This window comes from Ambystoma mexicanum, chromosome 11, assembly GCF_040938575.1.
Source record: "Ambystoma mexicanum isolate Mex_15411 chromosome 11, UKY_AmexF1_1, whole genome shotgun sequence".
In the NCBI taxonomy this organism is placed as follows: domain Eukaryota; kingdom Metazoa; phylum Chordata; class Amphibia; order Caudata; family Ambystomatidae; genus Ambystoma; species Ambystoma mexicanum.
The window spans coordinates 1260911363-1260937911 of record NC_090934.1 but is presented as its reverse complement, the minus strand read 5'-3'; the positions used below and the strand labels follow the sequence as shown (position 1 = coordinate 1260937911).

At 45.1% G+C, this 26549-nt stretch overlaps 1 protein-coding gene across 1 annotated transcript in view; it reads left to right on the top strand.

The window, feature by feature from the left end:
* Positions 1 to 26549, top strand: part of OAZ2 (ornithine decarboxylase antizyme 2) — a 198156-nt gene that overhangs the window by 116510 nt on the left and 55097 nt on the right. The window contains 2 exon segments of the mRNA XM_069625424.1: positions 6614 to 6789; positions 23782 to 23867. Coding sequence (XP_069481525.1) covers positions 6614 to 6789; positions 23782 to 23867 — 262 coding nt within the window.

Sequence of the window (26549 nt, the reverse complement as noted above, 5' to 3'; positions counted from 1 at the left end):
AATTCACTGATGGCACATTATGTTCACCAACACATTGCAATTTTAATGGAACGGTAGAAAACCATTTTTGGGCCAGCTGAAAACATAGGCAAAGGACAAACATGAAAGTTAAACATCCCAACACCCCAATCAAAACATTTCTGAGTAAGCTATACCCTGTTTCCAGAGTGATTCTCCGTTCTGAAGTTCGCAACCAAGGGGACTTTGCTTGAAAAGTGGGGCTACATTGGAAACTGAGGAAACTGATGAAAGTTGGAGATATGTCGTGGCAGTCCACCATAAAAGGCATCAGAATTGATCAAAGGGCAAAATCACACCAGAGTAGAGCAACGCAGCAAACCGAAGACAGGGTAGGGAAAGTTGGGCTCTCTACAACTGTCTCTGGGAGGTAATAAAACAAAGATGGCTAAAGGGGGGGCTGCTCCCACCAAACCCTGCCAGAAAGCATGTGTATGGAGAAAAGTATCGTGGCACGTTGTGTTTAAGCTGAACATGTAACTGACCTATTTTATCCTGTGAGAGCAAAAAGGCACATTTCCTTCTGGCTACTGAAATATGGGTGATCTAGTGCAACAAAAAAAAGAACAACAAAATTCAGTCAGATGGCCTGTAGTGTGATGGATCCACTGTGTTGGGCAGAGAGTTTGCCCTGAATGAGATGCCCTAGATCGGAATGTGGATGGTGTGACCTCTGTTTTTTATATTAATCAATCACCAGTTGTATTTTATCAATAGCACCATGTTCAAATGGATTGTGTCCTCCAACGTATTACTCATATTTGACATGTAATGTCCAGGTTCGTCTGCTTCTGAATTTTTTTCGGCAGAGGGCGCCCTGTGTCTATGGCGTTGAGTCGATGTCCCTCGAAGGCCTCCATCGAGGGTGACGTCATCCGATGTTATAAGTAGCATGCATGGTGCCCGTTGGCCTCGGTTCCGTTTTTCTGCAAATGTGTTTGCTTTGTGAATCTCTATGTGGCTTGTCCTTCTGAAGTACTGCTGTTATCTCTTTTCGACGATGTCTTCGTCTTCTACCACAACAACTCCTCGTTCCGGGTTTAAGAAATGTAAGGAGTGCAGCTCCAAGATGTGGATTACGGATCTGCATCGGCTATGTCTGTGGTGCCTGGGCGATGGCCACAAGACGGATACCTGCTCGAAATGTCAGTCCATGACTGGGAAGGCCTTGCTAGAATAAAAGTTAAGGTAGGCAAGGTGTCCAAGCACCGAAAATCCTGACCAGCTGGGCTTTCGACTGACGACTCGAGGGGCGACTCTCCTAGTCGGAATAAAGCCAAGCGCTCACGGTGCTGTAGTGGTTCCCGCCACTCTTACTCTTCGTCGAGGCGTTTGAAGCAAAGGCACTGCTGGTCGCCTTCCTCATAGTCTTTGTCGAGAAGTACCCCTGAGAGGGTGACCTGCCGACCAAAACATTGACACTGGCAGAGTGGGAAGCTTTTCAGTTGGAGATGCTTAAGCTTTTTGAAAAGCAGGGTAAGGCTCCGTCCGCACCTTCTGAGGAAGCCAGCAAGGAGCGGTCTCGGGCTTATACTCTCGAGCTCGGGTTCACTGCGTGATCCACATCAAGAGCCCTCAAGGCCTCTTGAGAAAGTGTCAAAGGATCACTTGAGATGGAGGGAGAGATCAAGATCTCGGTCGTCATCTAGGTCTTCGAAACCATTGATGCTGTCGTTAGTGCCCATTGGGTCTTCAACGCCAGTCAAGCCATCAGTGCCTTCAGCGCCATTATCCATGCCAAAGCAGTCGACGCCGATGGAGCCTAGTTTATCAGCTCAGCCTTCGGGTCCAGTTGACCCGCCAAGGAAGGCTCTGGCTAAGTGTAAGTCGACATCTTCAACGCCTCCTAAGCCTCTGGGCTCTATGCCAGAAAAGTCTTTTGTCCCCCTTCCTAAAAAGGATTTTTTTTTAGGTACCTCACTTCAATTTTTGAGGAAGAGGAACTTTCAAGGGGGGGGCCCCGATTTCCCCCCCTTTGGTCTTCAGTATGGGTCTCCAAATATACCAGAGTACCTCCTTTCAGAGGAGAGCAGGATGCAGGACCTGTGTGATACTTTGCATAAGAAAGTGGTATTGATACCGCTCCAGAGTTGGAGTTCGGCATGCCGGAACCTGGGGAGCATGCCGACTCTTCATATAGGCACCTTATGTCTAAGGTGGTTGCGTACTTGGGCTAGTCCATAATGCGGCGGAGGCCTGATCTTACGGATCTTTTGGACAAGTGGCTGCCTACGGATCCTGGGTTACCTTTCCATGTGGCTCTTCAAAAGAGGCTGGCCAGGAATTGGGAGATCCCGGAGACCAATCCGGCGGTGGACAAGTCTCTTATATGAAAATACCGCCCCTTCAGTAGCGACCCCGGCTATCTAGCACAGCACCCCACTCCTGAGAGTCTGGTGGTCCAGGCAGCTACAGCTACCTCAAAGCAGGCCGCGTACCCTACCATCCCTCCTGATGGGGACGATAAGCACATTGATGGATGGGCGCGGAAGTTATTTTCAGCGGGGAGTATGGCATTGAAATCGGCCAACTCCACCTGTGCGCTTGCAAAATTTTCGTACCCTTTGTGGGAGTGCATCTCCATGGCGGAGGAGCACATTCCAGATGGAGGGATATGAGGAACGACTTTAAGGCTATTGTTGAGGACGGCAAGGAAGCCATGTGTGAGTCCCTCCGGTCTGGATTGGATTCTGCGGATAGTATCAGCAGATCCAGGGCTACAAGCACCATAATACGCAGGTTTGGGTGGTTGCAGAAGTCTGGTTTTGCACCTGATGTGCAGGCTCGTCTTCTAAACATGCCATTTGACGGGTCTCATATTTTCGACAGGAAGGCTGACAAGAGCCTTGAGAAGTTGCAGACCTCCAAGGCGGCTGCCAAATCTTTAGGCGCTGCTGTTGGGCAACCTCAGCCTTTTTGTTCCAGTGGACAAACGTAGAGGGGTAGATCTTCTCACTACTACTCCTCATTTGGAAGGGCGAGAGAAATGGCCAGTCAGAGGCCAGCAAAGTTCCCTCGTGGTGGACGAGGTAGAGGTGCTAAGTCCACTCCAGCAACAGCCTCTAACCATCAGCCGCTGCAACAGCTGTTTCAAAAACGCTCTGAAGGCTTCAGTCACAGTTCTCCAGTGGGGGGGGGGGCAGACTGTCTCAGCATCTTGAAGAATAGCGAGCCATTACTTCAGATGCGTGGGCACTGGAAACAATAGCCCATGGCTACTGCCTTCCCTTTCTAAGGAAGCCTCAGACCAATCCACCGGAACACTCTTTGAAGAATCCGGATCCGCTCTTTGTGCAGTAAATTTTGACCCTATAGGTGCTATAGAACCAGTGCCTGTAGCGCAGAGGAACAAGGGTTGGTATTCCCCATATTTTCTTATTCCAAAAAAGGCCTGGGGACTGAGACCCATCTTGGACTTAAGATACTTGACCAAGTTCCTCGGGAAAGAGTAATTCAAGATGTTCACTCTTTCTCAGATCCTTAATGCCCTCCAACTTCAGAATTGGTTGGTGTCATTGGACTTTCAGGATGCTTAAGTTCATGTGCCGATCCATCTCAAGCACAGGAAATACCTGAGGTTCGCCGTTGGCGGCTCGCACCATCAGTTTCAAATCCAGCCATTTGGGTTGACCTCCGCCCCAAGGGTATTCACCAAACTGATGGTGGTGGTGGTGGCAGCGCATCTCAGGAGAGGTGGGATTCACGTCTACCCTTACCTGGACGATTGGCTTATCAGGGCACGTTCTCCTGAACAAGCCTTGGATCATCTCACTGTTACCTGCCACTCCCTTCATAGACTGGGCTTCTCCCTCAATTTCAAGAAGTCCCAAATAACACCTTCCCAACAGCTTCTGTACATCGGGGCTGTTTTAGATACTTCCTTGGGAAAGTGCTCGCCTCCCAAGGTGAGGGCTCAAGACATTCTCCAGATGGTAACAAAATTCCAGAATGGCAATAATCCTCTGGCCTTCGAGTTCGAGGTTGCTCGGCCTCATAGCATCCTGCATTTTCCTGGTGCCAGAGGCCCGCTTGCGAATGCGATCCCTTCAATGGGCTCTTCGATCACAATGGTCCCAATTCTCAGGACAAATATCAGACCGCCTTCAGATTCCGTCCAGAGTTTCAAAGGATCTTCTGTGGTGGGCCTGCAAGGACAATGTTCTGAAAGGCGAACACTTTTGGCAACCATGGCCCGAGATCACTGTAGTGACGGATGCCTCACTCACCGGGTGGGGAGTTAACGCCAACGAGTTGAGCGGTCGTTGGTCTCCGTCAGAATCCAAGCTACACATCAATCTTTTGGAGCTAAGAGCGATCAGACCAGCGCTGAAGGCTTTTCTGCCATCTGTACGGGGAAAGAATGTCCTGATAATGACAGACAATACGGTGGCCATGCACTACCTCAACAAGGGAGCAGGCATAGGGTCACTACCACTGTGCAGAGAGGCAATGGAGCTCTGGTATTGGGCTACTCAAGAAGGAATCTCCCTCTCGGCGGTTCACCTCACCGGGGAAGAGAGCACGGCAGCGGACGCTCTGAGCAGGCAGAACAGTCTCCCGCGAGTGGGAACTAGCTCAGGAAGTCCTTCAAGAGATCTTTGCCCTTTGGGGAACCCGTCAAGTGGATCTGTTCGTGACCAGTGTCAACCGGAAGTGCGAACTGTGCTGCTCAAGGGAATTTCCTTCTAGAGGAGCTCTAAGAGACGGGTTTGTCGTGGATTGGGAATTCCCACTGCTGTATGCGTTTCCTCCAGTCCCTGTCATTCCTCGTCCCCGTCATTCCTCAAGTAATCAGGAGGTTAAGGAGGTTCGGAAACTGCATGATCCTCATTGCCCCGGATTGGGCCGGGAGAACGTGGTACCCAGACCTTCTGGATATGTCCATCTGTCCTCTGCTACGTCCTCCACAAAGGGAGAATCTTCTCTCATGAGAGGAGGGTCGAGTTCTCCATCCAGAGGTCAACACTCTCAAACTTCATGCTTGGTTTCTGAAAGGTTGAGGTACAAGGATTGGGACTTCCTGGATGACGTAATGGAGGTCTTGCTTTCGGCAAGACAGCCAACAACGAAATCTGTGTGCAGCTGGAATAAGTTTTGTGACTGGTGCAGAGACGAGAATGTTGATCCTTTCATTGTACGACACTGTATGGTCTATCCTTCCTGCTTTCATTGGCACACAAAGGTCTTCAGGTTGGCACCATTAAGGGTTACCTGGCAGGGCTTTCGATTTTTAAGCGCTCTTCAGAGGAATGTTCCTATTTTAAGATCCCTCTGGTCACTCAGTTTCTAAAGGGGCTCACAAATGTGTTCCCGCCTTCTACTTTTCAGGTTCCGTTGTGGGACCTCAACCTGGTTTTTGATGGGTGCTCCTTTTGAACCCTTGCACTCATGTCCATTGAGGTTGTTGACCTTTAAGACTGTATTGTTAATTGCTCCTACATATGCAATAAGAGTGAGCGAGTTGCAAGCGCTTTCTTCCAAGCCACCCTTTACTATATTCCACAAGGACAGGGTTGTTTTGAGGGTGAAATCCACCTTCTTGCCTAAGGTGGTTTCTGACTTTCACCCTTGGCAGAAAATTGTGCTGCCAGCATTCTACCCTCCTCCGCATCCTACTAAGGAGGCGCAAAGGCTACATCGGCTGGACCCTATGAGAGCGCTGATCTATTACATTTTCAGGATGTTCAAATTGAGAGTGGACGACCAGCTCTTTGTAGGATACACCGGACAGAAACTGGGCCAGGCTGTTTCCAAGCAGACCTTGTCTAGGGGGATCATCCTCGCTTTTTCTGAATGTTGCAGGCTGGCAGGCAAGGACCCTCCTGAGGGTTTGCGTGCCCATTCCACCAGGGGCATGTCCACCTCACTGCCCTGCAGAGAGGGGTCCCTATTAAGAACATCTGTGATGCATCAACGTGGTCATCTATGCACACGTTTACTAAGCATTACTCGCTAGAGATACTGCCCATGCTCAGGGTGTGGAATTTGGTATGTCAGTCTTTTATTCTGCTCTCTGAAAATTCTGTTAAATACGTTGGAGGACTCGATCAATTCAAAGAACAAGTTACTTACCAACTGGTAATGTTCTTTCAACTGGATGTTCCTCCGACGTATTCCTCATCGCCCTCCCAACCTACTCCTCTGTAGAATTTCCCATGCTATTGTAGCCGTCGTTCCTGCAAGGCCGAGTATACTGTTCTGCCCATAATTATGGGCACTCCTGATAAACAAGGAGGGAAAAAACAGAACGGAAGCCAACGGGCGCCATGCATGCTACTAAGGATGATGTCACCCTTTGACGGAGACCTTCGAGGGGCATTGTCTCGACGCCATCGACGCAAGGCGTCGTCCTCCAAAAAAATAATTCTGAAGCAGCCGAAACTGGACATGACATGTCAAAGATGAGGAATATGGTGGAGGAACATTCAGTCGAAAGAATGTTACCAGTTGGTAAGTAACTTGATCTTCTATGTGAATGTTATCAACACAAGTGCTATATCAATGACAAGCTATTATTGGACCACTATTTTATTTCATTGTAATGGCTGTAGAACTCAGATTTTAATCATGTTTATTATTGTATGACCTGCTTCAGGACGAGAAGCTCACAGTTACACAGGATCTCCCAGTGCATGATGACCAGCCACAGCCCATCCACTTCCAGTACAAGGTGACTGATGTGAAGGACTCCTGCTGGGAGGCTGTACTGTCCAATCAGGGCCTCTTTGTAGAAATCCCTGATGGCCTTCTGGCTGAAGGGAGCAAAGACAGGTAAGATAGTTTTGAACTTGTTCATTAATTAGTCTGGTATTTATTTATTTATTTTCTGTCATTTCTAAAAACGATTTGTACAACTTAAGTCTGCAGGTACAAGACTATACAATTAAGGTTCACGAAGTGTGTGTGTGTTTATGTATTATTACATTTAATGAAGCTTACAATAACTAGGTATCTAGTTTCACAGTGCTTGCTTGCATAAATTGGGAAATAATACTACACCAACAATCTATTTCAACAAAATAAAAAACACAGTACAATAACTAGTGGGGTCTCAATGTCCCATAATCTATACAGGAGTATAAAATGTAAGTTGCAAGTTGATATCCAGATGTAAATAGTTATCCCCCTCCCCCCCTCTTCAAATGATCACAGCACACCATTTATTTTTCTTGGCAAGCATCAATTGTTACTCTCCAATTGGTAGTGGCAACTGCAGATTTTGAGACCAATAACATATTGATGTAAATCCAGTTTCTATCCATTTTCAAAATACTTCATTAACAATTTTTAAATTTTAATTTGCTCGTTTTAATTGATTTCCCAAACCTAAGACCTTCTGCCAGATTTGCCAAAAGGGCATTGCTTCTATAGTGATTATTTATCTTAGCCCAGAAACGTTTTGTCCCTGTTGAAACTACTGTAGATAGGGTAAAATTCTGCTTGGGACAGAATGGGTTAAGCTTTCAGTGCAGTTGTTCCTGGTTGTGATGTCATGTCAGCAGTTTATTGGCTGGCTACCCTGAGCTGCGTTGAGGGGTGTCTGGCAGCAGGGCACCACCAGAGAGGCTGGGAAGGAGCAACTATATCTTAGTGAATGTATGACGGACAGCTAACTTGACCGATCAATGAGTGGGTGAGCACCTTTGACAGGAAAGCAAGCTGGGTCTGATGAAAGGAGTCTGTGTGAAGTGGGACCAGAGAGGAGAGAGTGCAGACCTATTTCAGATGAGGTGTGGGTTGACTAATGTTCCTGTGGTTTGAACTCCTTGTCTCCCTCACTCCCCTATGTTGTTGGGAGAACCTAATCACATAATGTCAAGAGTTCCGGACATTCTGTTTCGTCTCTTAAAAAAGCATTAGATCACCTGATGGACTATTTCGTGTATTTACCCAGTAAGGGCTTTGATACATTTATTCTTGGAAGTTTTGTCTTTTTGACTTTGGCATTATTTGGTTGGGAATGGATTTTGGCCAGACGCAGAGTGGTGCAAATGGGTGCATAGATCCTCTAAACCGGTATCATCCTGCTCCCCAATGGGTAGTACAAAAGGTTAGGATACTAGCGTAAAATAATAAGAGAGGTTGTCAGTGACTGATCTGAGTCCTGGAGGTAAGACTCCCCACAGGTGTCTCCAGGGAATCGGAGAATGTTGTAATTTGTTTGCCCCACAAGCATCAGATGTGTGACTTGGGATAATTACATAATTGCTATAGTTGCTTCTCATCCTTTCTGGTGCCAGTCTGCTTCTCTAATCAAAATAGATTATGGAATAGGTTGCCCCACATGTGTCTTAATACGTATAGTTTGCCCCAGTGACATCTGACATTATTGGGGTTGTAAGAGGTAAGGCCTGATCATTTGAACAGGTGGCAGGTAGTTGTGGGCATGGAGAAGAAGAAAGTAGGGTCCCGGGTGCTAGCTTTCCAAATAGCTGGTGGTATCTGGGGCTGGTGAATGGGCCGAAGTCTGAGGATACTGTGTGAGAAAATGGTTGGGACTCGCATCATTTTGTCTTTCCTATGGAACAGACATGATTTCCAGATTTCTGATGAAAAGTCACTATTTATTATGAAGTAGTAATTGGGTTTTTTTGGTAGTTTTTTTGCCGATTTTTAGAAGTAGTTGTAACATTTCCAAATGACACTATCACAGACGCCTTGTGCTGAACGCTGCAACCCCTCAGTTTTATAAACTTTGCATAACCAAACGTAAACTCCCCCACACACCCCTCCTTCTCCAGTGTAGCTGTCAAATATATCCCGTGAGTCCAATGTGTCCTTTTCCACTGTCCATATATCAACTCTCTACAGTGAGACAGTTCTCTGCATACAGTTCATACTTTTCCAGGCTTTGGGCCTGAGGCGAACCGGTTATTATACCACCCACTGGTTTTCCTTGGGGTTGGGCGCCCAGTCACAATCATCGGGCTAGGATGCCTTACTGTCTTTCACCTCTTCGGAAGACCTTTGCCCCCTTAAGCCCCCCCCCGCCAAAGCTTATGTCTACGGGCAGCACCTACAATGGCGCCCATATTTGCCTAGGAACACTGACCATTCAAGCTTCCTCGATGAGGTGCTGTCGTGGAGTTGCCCTGTCAGATTCTCCATCACATAGATATCTTGGGCCTTCATGGCCCATTGCCTCTCGCCTGGCAGGGCCTCCCTTTTACACCCAGCTGCCACACATGCCCTTGTGGCCAACAGCAAAAAGTGCACCATATGGGGGAGCCGTTTCCATTCTCCCTCCTTCACACTTTCCATCCCAAATAGTACCAGCATGGCAACCAGGTCTCTTTCAACCCCATCTAAGGCCTTTATCCATCCCAGGACTTCTTTCCAAAATCTCTGCACTTCCCCACAGCCCCACCACAAATGCCAATAGTCTGCCCTCTGGCCACACCCTCTCCAGCATCTAGTGTCAATTCCCACGAACATCTTGGATAATCTGACTGGGTACCGCCATCTATACAGTTTTAATGCAGTGGTGCTTGTACTGGCAAGCTATTGACGTTCCGTGGGCATTTACACACATCCTGCTCCAGAGGTCAGTATCCAGGTCTGCACCCATATCCTTCTCCCACCTTTTACTGAACATGTTGGTGTCCCCTTCCTGTGCTAGTAGGAGCGCCTGATCTAATTTTGAAATCAAAACCCTCGAGGCCACCGTGCCACTCAGCAACTTCTCCGTATCCGTCGGGTCTCCCTGCAGAGTCCCCTTCCACCTTGCTGACATCAGTGCCCCCTTTAACTGTAGGTATTTGAATATTGAGAGTGGACCTATCCCTTGGCATTCTTCTATTGCACCTATGTTTTCAAAGATCTTCCCCTTCACCAATGTACCCACCCTCTCAACCTGCGTCAATCCAGCCCCGGAATATGGCATCGTCTCGGATGTGTTCTGTAATTGGGGGAGAGGGGAGGGCAGATATGGCTCAGCAGAGATGGCCAAGGCGTAACCCCCTTCATCTCCCCCTTGGTCCTCCATAGGGAAGTAATTGTTATTTTAAATTCAAAGGCTGCTTTATTTCAATTTCAAAGCATCACAAAAACATAAATACATCATGAAAAAAAATCAGTAATTTCCATCCTAATAAATGCTTGCTTCACATGCCACTAGCCAAATTTAACCAAATAGCACTTAACAACAAAATTGAGACATCAGACCACCATAGACTAAAACATCATATAAATACAGAGGATATCGGGAACTGGAAGAACAGTCCTGTCTACAAGTGTATCTTACAAACACTATATCTTACACTATAATAATTAATAGAAGCACTATGGCATAATGTCATGTGCTGGCAAACGAAACCTTGTCATATAAATGATTATTCTTTTGAAGGCACTTAAATGACTGAATTCAGATATCTAATCCTTTTTACCCCACCTTTCTGAAGGGTTTTTGCTACCGAATATGTCAAGAGGACTGTATTAGCAGATCTATCCATGGTTAATACTTCTGCCAAATTCTATATATTATTTTTCTCAGAATAGATCTTAGCCATACTTGTCTATGTTTATCATATAACGGACAGAGGAATAAAATGTGGCTTACGTTTTCTTCCCAGGAGGCATACAGTGAGCATTTGGAGGAAGACTCTGACATTCGGTGTGAAGTAAAGGCAAACTGTGATAGAGTTGCTAGGCACAGTTTTATAAATAACTTCATGCACAGAGAGTCGATTAGCTCAAAGTACTCCTCGAATCCTAAAGTGTTTTTATTGCTCCATTTGCAAACCAACTTGATTGCACACAAGTATCAAAGGTTCCATCAGGAACCAATCCTCAATAAGCATTTATATAAATTACTTTGTGGCTTGGTCTGATAGCGAATGTATCCTTCCATAAAACAGATGGCCCCAACTTAACAAGCATGGATTTAACAAATCCAAACAAAGGAATTTTTCTTGATACCTTGTGTAGCGAAGATATCTTATAATGCATTGCAATAATGCTGCAAGTCAACATTCCACAAAATCTTAAGCCAGTACACCAAGCGCTTTAGCTTTATAATATACAGAAGGCCAAAGAGGCCAGGTTCAATCTTAGCAGGATTAGTTGGAGCACTCAGTGGTAAGCTTAAGTAAGAGTCGCTATAGGATTCATCCATAATTATTTGTGTGCTTAAGGACAGTACATTTCTTATAGTTGCTGGCAGTATAGTTTCTAACAATGAAATATCTGAATCATCACCCTCGCCTTAATTAAATCCTGCATCAGTTAAATTAAACACTTGGTGCACAGTTCAAGCATTAGGTTGATGTTTCATTGTCAGTTTGAGTGACTGAGCATGAGCTGCCTAGTAACCTTACATTAATTGGAAGCACTGACTTGTTACTCTGTGTGTGTTCATCTCGTGTTATCTTGCCTGGGAAACAAAAGATCACAGCTATTAACCCGGTCTCCTGATATATGTAGGTAGCACTAGGAGTTAGAGAGAGGGCAGTGACACATCCTCTTGGGGGTAGAAGGCTGACACGTTCTATTCAGAGATTGTCACGTTGGATGTCATTTTTAAAATAATTGTGTTCATAAGAACTGTATGGAAATATTGTTTACGCAATACAAGTAGTATTGTGCTTCCTACACCCGAAGTATCTTATGTAAGAATCAAGAATGCTGGATACCCTGCAGCGGTAGAGTTTGTTGGAAGTGGTTGAGAGGAAAATTGCAGAGGTTGGCTAGAGGATGAGTTTGAAGGCTCCCAAGTCACATGGGCTGGTCATTGCCAAGATTCTACTTTCGCCTTGTAACATTTGAATGGACGTACCTCATTGGCTACCCTAATGTGCAATAGAATAAGTGAAACATTAGATACTTTCATCTTTAACACTAAAGACACTAGATTGTGCAACAAAAGCTAGGGGATGACGAGCAAGCTGGGGTGTGCCTCTGAGAGGTGAGCAGCATAGGGAAACGAGGTGTTCTAGAAGTTGGAAAAGTAAGCTTGAGGCAGCTCTCCAGGATAACCAAACTTTGGTGTCAATTAACAAGAACATAACCTCATTGAAGGATCTTGTTGCAGAGCTTGGAAGTCTCAACCCACTAAAAGTACAATGGCTACGGTTATTGACCTGAAAAAGATGAAACCTCACCTTGGAGATTCAACATGAGGAACTCTTTGAACGAGAGGATATATAAATATATATATCACAGCCCCTCTTAAGCTAATGGAAGTTGGTCGGTGAGAGGAAGAGTGGGTTCCTCATCAACAGGATGATCCATTGTGCCTACGGGTATGCTGATTCGGAACCTCAGTGAAATCCCCCATGACTGCTATCCATGTTACCCCCCCCCCCCCAGAGGGTGAAAGAAGTGTAATACTAAAACATTGTGCCCCCCACCCCCAACTCCCTCCCAAGGCTGGTAATCCAAAAAGCAAAAAGGTCCACAATCCCTGCTTCTAAAAACCCCATTGAAGCAACGTTTAATATTTCTGCCCACGAAATAGACCAGCACTCCCAGGAGACTTTGCTTAATGCAGCATTAGTAACAAGAAACCACTTTGAGTATGCTTAAATAACTGTTCCTGCTAGACATGCTGCTAATGGCTAGGTAACCTTCCCCATGCCAGCTGGTATTTGCGGTCCGTAACATGAGCTTGGAGTCCACAAAAGAAAGAGAAAAGTCCTCAAACACACGCCCCTAAGAGTTCAGACATCATTGGTCCTTGCATTCCAGTTGAATGGCAGTCCGAAGTCGCAGAGCCCAGTCACATATGCATTGAACGCCACACATGGCAGTGCCAAACCCTGAAGATTTCAAGATGTCTGACTCTCACCAGTCGCATTTGTGGACGATGAGTGAACAAGTGAGGGAAATCTTCCAATTAACCAATACTAAGCGAGCCTGCAAAAAGATTCAAATATACGTTGGAGCCTATGCTAGAAAAGAACCAATCCAAGACCTGGAAATTCAACCACACTAGCTACAGCCAATATGAAGGACAAAAACAAGTGCTCAGTCCCATGAAGTGCTATAAAAGTGAAGATCAAAGGGAAAGAAGCTGTTTGGAAGGAAGCCAGTGCACTTCCAAACTGTCAGTGGATAGATGGCAACCACACTATTTATTTTATTTATAGAAGTGCAAACACATCCCGTAGGCATCTAAGCGCCGTTACAGACATCAAGACTAGGTGGAGGGTAATAACAGGAGAGACAGATGATCTGAGGTTGTAGGTGAGTTTTCAGTTTTTTTCCGTAATACATTGAAGGAAGGTTCTTCTCTCACTTGGAGAGGGAGATTGTTCCAGAGAGTGGCAGAGCAAACCGGGAAGCTAGTGCCACCTGCTTGTTTTCACTTGAATCTCTAAATTGAGGTAGCAGTTGTGGGTAGTTTGGAGGGGTCTAGTATGCGCGTGTCTCTTGTTCTTCCGGGTGCGGTATGAAGGCGCATAGTTGGACGAACATCGCTGAGCGATGGTGAGGATTTTGAATGTGATTCTCTCTCGGATGGGGAGCCAGTGGGCTGATCTTCTTGCCTCTGGGGTGTGGTTGTGCTTCCTTGGGTCAAGCACACCACAGAGAGCATTTTCTTTGGATTATTTGTAGCTTGGATATGTTTTTTTTCTGATGTGCAGCAGAGAAGAGCATTGCAGTAGTCTAATTTAGACAGGATGAGCGCCCGTGAGATCGATAGGCGATTGTCGGAAGAGAGGTATGGCTTACAGGCAGTGATGATCTTCGTGACATAGGCGGAGGTGGAGGCAGCGTGATTCACATGGCGTGTCATGGTAAGAGATGCATCTAGGTAGACGCCTAATGTTTTTACCGAGGTGGAGTCTGGGATTGTATGGCTATCGATGGTAAAGTGGCCAAAGGTTGCATCAAGTTTTGCAAGCCAGATGGGCTCCGATGAGTAGTAGCTCAGTTTTTTTGTCGTTAAGACAGAGGCTGTGAGGCTATCCAGATTTGAATGATTTCATAGATGTTTACTTTGAGGGTGCTTTGTGAGTGGTTTCTGTAGAGGGGATTAAGGTCTTGAGTATGGTTGGCATAATTTGTGTAGGTGATGTCCAGCGAGTCAAGGTGGTCAAATAGGGGATTTGTGTCAATGTTGTAGAGGGTTGGTGAGACGGGGGAGCCTTGTGGGACACCACAGGGGATAGGAGTGGAGGGATTGGTCACCTCAACAGCAAAGAGCTTTGAGGTTATGTTGGCTATGAATGCTGTGATCCATTAGGCTACCTCTTCAGAGAAATGTGTGGAGGAGATGAGGTGCTGACAGAGGGTTTGATGGTCGACAAGTTTGAAGGCGGCTGAGAGGTCAATGCAGTAGGAGTGCAAGGTTGCAGCGTCCATAGCCTTGTCAAATAGGTTTTTGAGGTCTAGGAAGGGTGTCTGCATTCCATGTTTCGGGGTGGATTGGCGATGACGTTATGCTTTTCAAGGAAGTCTTGGGTTTGAAGGTAGGCAACACTGTCAATGATTTTCAGAACGAATGGGGCTATGGTGATGTGCTGGTAGTTGATGGGGGTAGTTGGGTCTGAGCTGGATGCAATGGAAGAGTGGACAATGGCTGTGATGAGGTGAAGTAAGGGATCGGCGGCGTCCTTAACAAGGGAAGTAGAGCAGATTTCATTTTTGCGTCTTGTGCGTTAGAGCCCTTTGATGGTGGCGAGGTCCGATTCGAAGGTGGGTTGGAACTCGAATGGGTGGATGTGGGCTTGTGGGCAGGGTGGGTGCTGGGATAGGGCTTCTCGGATGGCACCAAATTTCTTACTGATTTTTGCTTTTAGTTGTACAATTTTCCCAGTGACGGCGTCCTGAACACTTCTACACCATAGGTTGTCTTTCTGAATAGTAGATGAGGGCATAGCTGGTTTTTCTAGCTCTGAGAATTGCAAACAACTCTCAGGGGCAGGAGTCAGCATCTGCTTTTCTTTTATTGTACGTAGATACTTTGGAGGCATGACTCGCATCCTTGTATTGTGAGGATAAGGTCGTGAAAATATATTTTATTTTTATTTTTTTGGGCGGTAGTGGTATCTTCCTGCCAAGCGGTTTCTCTTGCTGTTTTTTTTTAATGTTCTTTTTTTTTTTTTTTTGCGGATGGCACGTTGGTCGGTAGTGAACCAGGTGTTGCAGTGACTAAAGTTTTTAGCTTTGAATGGCACTGAGGAATTGACACTGTTATCCAGCATTCGATTGGGTGACTTAAACTGCTGGCTCAAAGTCAATCGTGATAAAGAAATTTCAGATTTAAAAAACGTCTAAAAAACATGACTTTCACTATACACAACACATAAGCAACCCACTCAGGAGGACAAATTCTAGATTGGGTCACATCAAGAAACATCTCCATGGAAATCGCTGACACCAGAGCATGTATTTGGTCTGATCACTCTTTTGTGAAGTGGCCATTGAATTTCCGGCTGAGGTAGAGAGGACACCTACCTCTCTCAAAAGAATAGTTAGCTGTGACCTGAACAAGATTACATCAGAAGACTTAGATCAGTGCCTGATAAAATCATGGCCGACACCACAGACACTGATACCCCTGATATGTTGGTGCAGGAATACACCTTACACCTTAATTCTTTTCTGGATAAGGCGGCTCCTGTGAAATCCAAAGTCGTCAGAGAGAACATAAAACATCAGGACTGGATCGACCCATTCCTTACTAAACTCAAGAAAGAGAAAAGACAGGCAGAATGAGTCTGAGAAAAGAATAATTCCGAAGAGAACAAGTTAGCCTGGAAACATTTACAAAACATTTACAAAAAGCTTATCTATGAATCATAAAGAAACTTCTTCAATAATGAAATTGAAGATGCAAAAAACCACTCCGGAATCTTGAAAGACTTAAATTTCAGACCCAGTTTGCCACTCTCTCTGAAGTCTGCAGGAATATACAATCTGCCTTCAAGGATAAGATCGATGCTGCACATGTCAAAATAGCCACTAGCCCTAATACTGAGATTCTGCCTGAACATATGGTGTTGGAACATAGGGTAGGCTCTCAATTCAATTCAAATGTAATTCAATCACGGAAGTGGATGCTTTCCTGAAAAATATGCTCCCCACTTCATGCTTGGGCTATTTTGTTCCCTCAAAACTTGTCCTAGCCAACTTTAAAATCTTTGTTCCGTTCCTGGTGAGTTTTGTAAATGCGTCATTCAAATGGAACTCAGTACCTGATGCAATGAAGCAGGTTGTGGTCACACCATTGGTTAAGAAAGCAGGCCTTTGTCCTATGGACCCTGGAAATCTATGCCCTATTACCAATACCCACTTTTTATTAAAAAATGTAGATCTAATCGCTTCATTCCAACTCCAAAAACATCTTGAAGTTTCAGACATCTTTCACCCAAATCAATCAGGTTTTAGGAGCAATCACTGGATGGAAATTGGCCTCCTTGATCACCAGACTAACATGCTGGAGCGAAGTAGATCAGAGCTATTGATCTAACTGGATCTGTCAGACACGTTCGATTTACTAGACCATGAATGTCTTTTGAAAATACTGGCCACTACAGGAAACTGCCCAGCAGATGCCTCAGAATGGATCTGCTCTTTCTGAGGAAAAACAGGCTGTCCAAAGTATGTTGGGGGCAGCTCAGAATTAGAACCAATACAATGTGGGGTCCCTCAAGGAGTATGATTGTCTCCTATACTGTTAAATGTATACATCAATCCTCTTTGTGATCAGATGACTGTTATGGGATCCTATTTCACAAACTATGCTGATGACACTCAGCTGCTCATGGAGCTCAGTGGGGATCACAACAAAGACTCCATTAGGCTGAAATATATTTACTGATGTCAAAGCATTGGATGTGCCTGAAAATCAAAAAACCAGAGCTGATGATATTCAGTTCCTTGCAGGTTCGAGCCAAACTCGCTCCTTAATATGCCAGCATGGTGATTGAAGAGAACTACATAAAGGTTGTAAACAATGTGAACTTAAGAAGTTGACTTGGAAGAATCACTCTGGGCAGAAGCACACGAGGATACCATCTTAGAGTTACGGCATACCAAATTGTTTCTTTCATCAAAAAACTGCAAGATCCTAGTTGGAGCCATTTTCATGCCGCATTTGGATTACTGTAACAAGCTTCTGATTGAGCCAATAAGAACTGCATAAACAGACTAGAAGTTCTTCTGAATGAAGCAGTTTGTATTGTCTGCAGTATTCCAAAAAGGTGCCAGAAAGAACCTCCATTGGTTAAAGAGAGAGTACGCTTCAAGGCCCCCTCCTTGACACACAAATATATCTATGGTGAAGCACCTCTGTTCCTGCGGGTAGATCTGTCTTTTGCTGGGGCCTCCCTCTGGAACAGCCCCCCTGCCACTCTAAAACTTGAGGAGAACCATCTCCGGTTCCGGAAGCACCTCAAGACATTCCTCTTTGCCTCTGCCTTCACTCCCCCTGTCCCCTGCTGATCTGTTCTCTCTTGGCACCGTGCACATGGCCACCCTCTGTCCTCCGGGCCAGGTACCTGTTCACCCTGCCACCCTCCCCACACTGCTTCCGGGCCAATCCTTGCACTGGGGTCTGTATCTGTACCCATACAGCCCCCCTTTTTCTTCCTGCACTTATCAGACCTACCCTTTCTGCTGCCTTATACCCAGCACTTGCTAACTGCACTACCACTTTTTGTTGCCTTTATTATTTATTTATTATTTGTCTGTTTCTCCTTTGCTCCGCGCTTTCCACTTCTCCCCCTCTACCATGCACTTGCACGTTCTCAATGTCACTGGGCCTAGTAGGTTTGTTGTTTTGTTCTCCCCTGTTCCCCTCCCTTGTCGTGCTCTGAAACACTTGTGTACGAGCGTGCAATAAATACAATATCAAGAACAATAACTTGAGTTTAGGGCCCTTTAGGAACTTGCATGTGTGATGGATGGGATCACACAGATATATCTCCGAGCCGAATAATCGAACCAATGCAGGAAGATGGCCAAGTACTGTTTTATTATCAATTATCAACAAACATCAACGGACGTACACTTGATTTCTCTCTGCGATCTTAACACAAATCATAGCTTTTATATAAAAAATACGTCCGAGGTGATGTCATACGAACTGGCAATAATGAAAAACTTACTAAGGGTCGGGATTGGCTTAAAGGGAACACCTAAATATACTTTCTTTAGGAAATAGGATTGTGATTGGCTGCCCACAGTCAGATGGACAACATAAGCCTACCTCTAAAACATGTCCTCTTCAGAAACATTAGGTCCTTCGTTACAAGGACTACTATAATTGGCCAGGTCTGTAATATTCGGTTCACTTAGCAGCACATAAGCCCAGTCCCAGGTGCAAGGAGTAGGGCATGACACTACCTCCCCACCCAATTAGCCCAGCATCTGAACGCCTATGCCTTCTGCCATGAAGATTGTCTTTGAACTTTACCTTGCACATTATCCTTGTCTCTCATAACTCACTATCATGTTCTAGGACTCCAAGTTCAAACTCTATTTTCATCTTTGGCTCATGTGACGGGAGACCGCGATTTTGGCCATTTTGCAGCTTTTTAAATGTTTTAAACGAATGAAACTTTGCACTCTTGGTGTTCTTTCTTTGCACCTGAACAAGGGATGATTCATCCGTCCCACGTTAGCTCGTTTCCAGAATAGATAGCTGAGCTTAGCTGCTTCAGTGTTTACTCCAGGCCAGACAGCCTTGTCTTGCAGCTCCACGATTCTGCTCATTTTTCTGCGACACCGCTTTCTCTTCCCGCTTCATGGGTCCTGGTTTACTAAATTCATGATACTGATGTCCAGCTTCTATATAATGGCGGCTTCGCCTGCGTTCTAACGATGTACAGCCAGTGTTTATGATGTCTATCTACCTTGTGTTTCAGCATCTGTACATTAATTTTCTTCTGCACTCGTGCACGTGTAATCGTCTTCATTTATATTTGAGACTTCACTCGATTCTTTACTTCATTAGTTTCTTTAGGATCCATACATTCTCTACAGTTAGTATCCCGAGATGACGTGCATACCTTTTGTGACGTCGCTGGCTTCTTTTCTCTGCTCCTTCTCATAATCCTTCAGGGAGTTCCTCCCTCAAGTTGTCATCCCTTCGGGGATACATTCGGTAGGGTTGTCTTAAAGGGTATCTTTCAAACACACGCTGCGGCATTAGCACAACTGCTGTTGTCAAACACAGCGCAATCTCAGGTTTCCAACATATGGGAGGAAGGGGGGCAGGGTTTCCTGCAGAGGCCTGCAGCTGCTCCTCTACAACCTTAAAGACCGATTTAAAATGGTATGAACCTCCAAAATCTCTCCACTCGAGTAACTATGGGTACTTACGAAGTAAAGGAGCTACAGGCAGCGGGCGCTCATTTCCTACCTTAACAGTGCAGGCCTGAAATGCATTACCCTCTGAGCTTCAGTTGGAAAAACACCTAGTAGCCTTTCGAAAGCGGTTAAAAACATTATTCTTTCAGTAATTGACTTTTGATTCTCTTTCCGACGACAGTCTTTCTCGTAGCTCTTATCCTCTGTCCTGGTAACTGGCTTAAACTTCGACCTTGGCTTGTTATATGATATGGCATCTATAACGCGCCTATGCTCAATTGTTGGTTTTTGTTGTCCTGTGTCACATTTTCCTTCTGTCTGCGTGTGCCCTGATGCCTGCATGCTTTTGGCATGTTATAAACAAATAAAATAAATTATAGTGGTTCACTGGGGTGTTGATGTTAGGAGGCATGGGGAGAGGGAGGTTAAGCAGGGGGAGGCATACTGTGGGCAATGGTAGGAGGCAGTCTGGCAGGCGAATTGGGAAGAGAAGGTCCCATCCTTGGGCAAACCTCAGGATCTACTATGGAGATGGCTAAGTCCGAGCTCATTCCAAGAGCCCAGTTTGCAGGAGAGTGGAGAATCTAGTCAATCGTTTTGTGTCAAGGAGGTTAGGGAGCTTGAAGGAAAAGTGTTTCCTAAACCAAGACCAGCTGCAGCAGGGTGACATATCTACCTGAAAAGGGCCCTGAAACCAGGGAGATACCCATTGACGTGAATGCTGTTAATCCAATGTCTGGGAGAGACCTGCGTGCGAAAACTGGTGAAACCCAAGATTGGGGAAAGCTCTGAATTACGGAAGAAGGGTTGTGAGAAGTTGAGTGCAGATGGATGCAGTCCGACGTTGAAGGGAAAGCCTCAGACAAGGAACCTGCGAACTGGGAAAGGTCTTCAGAGAGCTGGTAAAAGCAGTACGATTAGATGAGTCTGTAATGGGAAGGCCCTGAAAGAGCCTTCGCTGGAGAAACAGTTTATTGTGCTTTGTTAGCTTAGGGCTGGACATTTACTGTGAAGTTTTAGGAATTTTTCTGCTGGCCAAAAATTGGGACATTTTGTATTGTTGCTAGCCGTGCAGCTAACAGACTCATTAAGATTATGTTTACATTATGTTTGAAACTTTCAGTTGGCCACGTTATTTGGACATTGCTTTATAGAGTACGGTGTGCCAAAAAGGGGTAGGAACTTAAAAGAATAGTTTAAGAAATGTATGATGTGATTTTATTGAACTCAATAGGTGTTGGGCACCTCGAGAGAACCCCACTATCTGATGACTCGTTCCTGAACCTGTTGATTAGAAACGTCAATCTATACAAATAACCCAGTCCCTTCTGGGAGGGAAGGTGAGCAGTCTCTTTTTATAGAGACACAAGTTGTTGCCAATGTAGAAAGGGCAAATGGTCTCATTTTCCCATGGCGAGGTTATGGAAGCAAAATTCTACCAAAAGCGTAATCGCTCCACTGGTCCGGACGGTTGCCAGTCAATTCGTCGAAAAAAATTGGTCGACCAGACAAATGGTCGAAGCAAATTGGTTGAAAACCATTTCGTCGAAATTTTTTTTTTTCTATTTTAACCCTTTTTTTTTTTTTTTGGGGGGGGTCCCCCCCACCCCCTTTTTTTCTCTAAAAACCCCTTTTTTTAACTAAACGAAAACCCAAAAAATAAATATATAAATAAAAAAATATTTTCGACGAAATGGTTTTCGACGAAATTGCGTCGACCAAATTGCAGTCGACCAGTTTTTTTTCGACGAGTTGACTGGACACCGTCCGGACTGCATTCCTGCTGACCTATTGAGAGAGGAAGTTGACTTCTGGGCATCGACACTCACATCTTGCTTCAATGCCATGTTTGGCAAAGCAATTTCCAGCTTCCTGGAAAAATATAAGTCGGCCAATATCCAAGAAACGTCCAAGGGATGCTCTGGCCTCTTATAGGCTGATTTCACTCCTCAATTCTTTATTTAAATATTTGGCTGAGCTTCTCTGTGCAAAATTGAATCTTGGGTTAATGTCAATGGTATCCTCTCAGATCTTCAACTGGGTTTCTGCCCGGGTTTGGGCACTAGTCAACACATTTTGAATGTGTACCTAATTGTGGCCAACTTTATGTAGGTAAGGCATGAACCTACATATATGGCCTTCATGGACCTAAGCACAGCCTTTGATACAGTGAATATAAATAAACTTTGGGCTGTGCTCAGGTCCCAGGGCTGCCCAGCAGAGATAGTTGCTCTGTTGACCATATTACATGAAAACACTCAAGCTTGTGTGTGGTGCGGTGTCCATGGGCATTGCGCATCCTATTTTCAAGTGACGGATGGAGAACGTCTGGGATGTGTAATAGCACCTTTATTGTTTTTATTGTATGTTGACGGGCTATGCAATGCCCTGACGCAGGCTTCTTCTGACGACCAGAGGATAGGAGTGAGATTACTTCAGTTTTCGTGTACGCTGATGATAGTTTTGATCGTCCATACACTACGACTTTAACTGGCCTTCGTCACAGCGTACAGAGACCTTGACATTGCTAGACCTAAAAGTCCATGTCACTAAGTTGGCGGTAATGACTTGTCATCTTATGAGAAAAAGCCCTGGGATGTCAGAGATGTCAAGTAATAATGTAAATCCAGAGAGTCTATGTATTTGGCTGCCTGGGGATACACATTACTCCTAAACTGGAACCAGTGGCGCATTTAGCTAAACCAGCAACTAGGTTGAATGAAGCACTTGGTGGGGTAAGGAGATTCATGGTCATGTCTAATTAAAAGCCACTGGATGTGATAAACTGGGTTTACATTAGTAAAGCAGGGTCAGCGGCCAAACATCAAGCTACAATATGGGGTTATGGAAAAACACATGAAATTCAAGTAATTTAACTGCTTTTTAAAAATAATTTTGGGGCTCCCACAGTCAGCCCGAATTATGGTACCCATCGTGAATTGGGTATGTCGTATTTTGAAGACGTAAAACGTAATGGCAGCGGAACCAGCTCTGTATTAGTGTAGGTTGTGGGCTAATCCCAAAGCTGTACTGACATTCTTTAATCATACATATCCTAGATAACAGGGGTGCGTATAACATCCCCTGGTTATGTCATGAAACCGCTGCAAAAACTAAATGTGGAGCATTATCTGACCAACCCCACCTCGATTAGCCAAGTAGCCGCAATTCATTAAAAAACCCTATTGAAACTGAAGGAATAGCGAGAATTTTGTCCAATTCAGAAGGAAACCAACAGCTTTGCCATTATTTCCTCTGATTCAATACAAAATGTACTTGCTGTGGACTAACAAACCATATGAAACAATACTCTTAACTCGGGCACGCTGTAACTGTCTCCCGTTGCGATCAACCTTGTCACACCTGGTCAAACAGCAGAGCGCAAAGCATTGCCCCTTTTGCTGACAGGCCGAGGAGGACCTCTTGCACTTGGTGCTACTCTGTCCAGAATACAGAGACATCAGAGCTAGGACCCTGGTGCCCATTTTGAGATAGTTTAGGCAGTGTTGCCCGGCATTGTAATACTTGCTGTGGGCAGAGAATCCGTCAGCGAGTTGGTCACTATTACAGTGTTTAAAGCAAGCTTTCATCAGAAGGACATTTATTCTGTCCCAAGAAACTGTGCTTGGTCTTGGCATCAAGTTACATCTTTGATATTAAATAGGTTACAGGGTGTGTATGTGGTGTTAACATTAGGACTGTAATGAACAAGGTTTTTCTTGTGGGGAGGCTACAAGATTGTGTTTATTTTTGTGTTTGATCATGCCCCCGTGTTTTGACGTTTTTATTTCTTTTATTATCCCCATGTATTTATGTATTATATGTGAAATAAGTGTTTTACTTATATGTAGAAGGCAACATTTGGGGTAGTTTAACAGTGATTGTTTTATCTATCTTCATTTTGAATTTGAGTATGGAGATTATTAACACAAGCGTGGTCCCATATCTGTGAATAGTTTTTAATTGTTCTTTTTTATCGCTCAGATGAACCTTGGAGTGTTTGACATTGTGATTTCACAATGTGATTGCCTGGAATACTGTGATGATGTGATAAGTGCAATTTGCTGTAATGTTGTGTGTTTTATGGAACTATGTTTCCAAAATAAACATATTGATTGATGCAAAATAACAATGTTGGAGGACTAGATCTACAGGTAGGTAACTTTGATGCACTCAACTGGGCAACTACATTTCTCCTTGTTGGTATGCACATCTTCACAATAGGATATAAAACTATAGGGGTCAACAAAGAAAATGAAACTAAAGCTTGGAGGTGGAGTTAAGGGCCAGGCACAATCCCACTTGCACATGCTCTTTGGCGTCCTTTTCACTCTAGCAATAGCCAATGCAGGGTATTTAAGATGCTGAAATCGTCGATTAGGAAAATGGGAGAGGAGGTACTATGGGATTAGGAGATCAGAATTCCCTATGATGACTAATTTTACCTTACTAGAATGTTCCGGTAAACTTCATAACTTATTGTTTTCTTTTCCCCCTGTCTGATAGCTTGCTGGCACTACTTGAATATGCAGAGGAGAAGATGAAAGTGAGCTATGTCTTCATATGTTTTAGGAAAAGTCGGGAAGATCGAGGTGAGATGGCTATTCTTGTTCTAGATTTGCGGTTCTGCAACTTTAAAAAAATAAAAAAAGCTATATACATACATACCTTTTCGCAGTATTTAAAGCCATGAATTGTAATTTGGCTGTGCTATATATTTCATGGCACGCTTCCTTGTATTTGTTGAGTGTACCTATGAGGATTGTAAAGGAGGTTTTAGGCCGCTACCCAATAGTCCCCATAGGGGTGGTTTAATGTGGGAGGGACTCCCCTTCTGGGGATAAGGACGATCACCTAGAGTACAGCCCATTGGCCAACGTCACACCCAAGCCTCCCCCCCCCATGCCAAACAACTTCCTTGAGAGTAGACATATGTATGTCTTTAGTGTAGGAGAAACAAACACAACAGAGAACCAGGACAAAAGTGCACAAAAGACATGAAGATGACTGGTTGTGCTAGTACTGGTACGAGATGACCCCGAGGATGCATGTAGATCAATCCATCAAGAATAACAAAGGACTTTGACAATCCACAAGGGCGGGGACTGGCAACATTGTATAATAAGCGAAGGACTGAAGACTTGGTCAAGCCCAGCCGGGAGAGGCAGCAGGTGTTGAAAAAATCCATAGCAGGAGTTTCCAATCCTGCCAGAGCAGAGGTGCCAGCGAATCGCTTAGGGAGGTCTCGGTGTGTCCAGCTGGAGCGGACCCGAACGTGAAGCAGGAAGAGAGCCAAGCATACCAGTAGAGTGCAGCAGCGCCGTGGTGCTGCGAAAGCGCAGGACAGAAGCCCAAAGAGCTGGAGAGGCATGCCCATTCCCAGGAAGCCCCGGAGCGTAACAAAGTCCCAAAGAAGGTATCTGGCGTACGAGAGACCCGAAAGGGACACGGGGTGGAAGAGAAGAAGGCTTGAGATGCTCTCCGCCCACACAGTAGTAACAGTCAAACTATTGGGAAAGGTGGACCGAGCATTAGAGGAGAACTTCCTCGTCGCAGTGGCACTAGTAATCCAACTGGCCACCAAAGAAGGGTCTGGAACCCCAACATGAGCACATCGAGCATTCGAGGAGAACTTTCTTGTCGCAGTGGCAATACCCACTGGCCACGAGAGAAGTCTGGGACCCCGACATAAGTGTACTAAGCATCCGAGACGAGCATCCTTGTCTCGCAGTGGCTGGGAAAACACCACTGAGGCTCCGAGAAGTATTTGGGACTTTGCTAATACCAGGAAGCGAGTCATTCTCCTGGTCTTGAAAGTAGAAGTACCTGAAAGCCTTTTTGATCAAGAGATGCCAGGGAAAAAGGAGTCCTTCCCGATGGCTTTGGTGTGCACTATATTGGAGTGTGGGACCCAATACCAGGAGGAGCAAGTCATTCTTCTGGTTCCCAAAGTTGACTGGTGCAAAGGTTTGTTGGAACCACAAGCCGGGGGAAGAGTCATTCCCCCTGGCAGCTTTTTGCCAAAGAAAACTTCTGGGAATACCACCCAAATACGAGGAGAAGGGAGTCGTTCTCCTGGAGAAGGAACGTTCTGTTAACTTATACTTTAGTTGTAGTGTAAGGGCAAGAAGTAGGTTGTGACACAGGGCGATGGAGTTAGATTTTGACAGACATTCTGACAGATCCTTTAGTATTAGTTTGAGGCAGAGAACCCCCTCTTAGAAGATGGGATAGTGAAGGTTTCTTTTCTTGATAAAGTCCAATCAAAATACCACCCTTGTGTTATCCTTATTCGACACCCTTACACCCCCCAATCCTAGAGTTTTCTTTTATTAAAAATCCTCTTTCCAACTCTATCTCCTCAGGCATATTCTGTCTTCCCAATTATCCCTCATAAGGTCAAAACCCTGGCCCTCTCGGGGCTCGACTACTGTAAGTTTATCTGTTTGCGAAGTAGATGCTTGAGAAGGCCCAGTCTCTTCAGATCATCCAGGAAAAGGCTTCTATGCTTGCGCTGGGCCTCAGACCACATGACCATATCACTACTGCCCTTAAATCCAACCACTAGCTACTTGTTGAGGCCCAGATCTTCTTCAAAGCACTCCTCATCATTCTACAGGCATAATAACCGCACAGGCCAATTTCCTCTAGAGAATCCTCTTCTTCCAGACTTCTTGTGGTCGTACGTCCCAGGAAAAGAAAGCCTGCTGGCAGGGCCTTAAGCTCTGCCAGGGCCCAGCTCGGGAAATCTTTGCCTGGTCCCATCCAAGAAGAAATAAAACTACCTTGGTTTCAGAAAGACTTCTCTCCTTTCAAAGGATTTGCTTTGACCCTCAGGGTGGCTCCTCTTCTAATTTCTCCTCACTGGACTGTCTGAGCCTTCTTCATTGGTTTTGACCCTTCTACTGTGTCTTTTTTCGTTTTCTGTCTATTGTACTACTATGGAGTGCCATCCTTGCACACTCTGCCTCTAGATCAGGAGCCATGTGTCATGATTTCTTGGAAGCAGTGTTGCAGCCTGCCCCTACCCTATTTACACTTAGCCATTATACTGCCCTGTGAGTTTCCCTGGTCTTGTCCTGGCTCCTCTTGTTTTGGTTTATCAATGCACTTTTGTTCTTGATATATTGTGTTGTGGGTACCTCTGTGTGCCTGGCACATCTCCCTTCCCCCTTCCCCTTTCTCTTGCACTTATCTGTGTATATTAAAGCTGCAAAGATCAGTTCCCCCTTCACCTTCCACTTGAGGCACCAACAAGTAACTATTTACAGAGG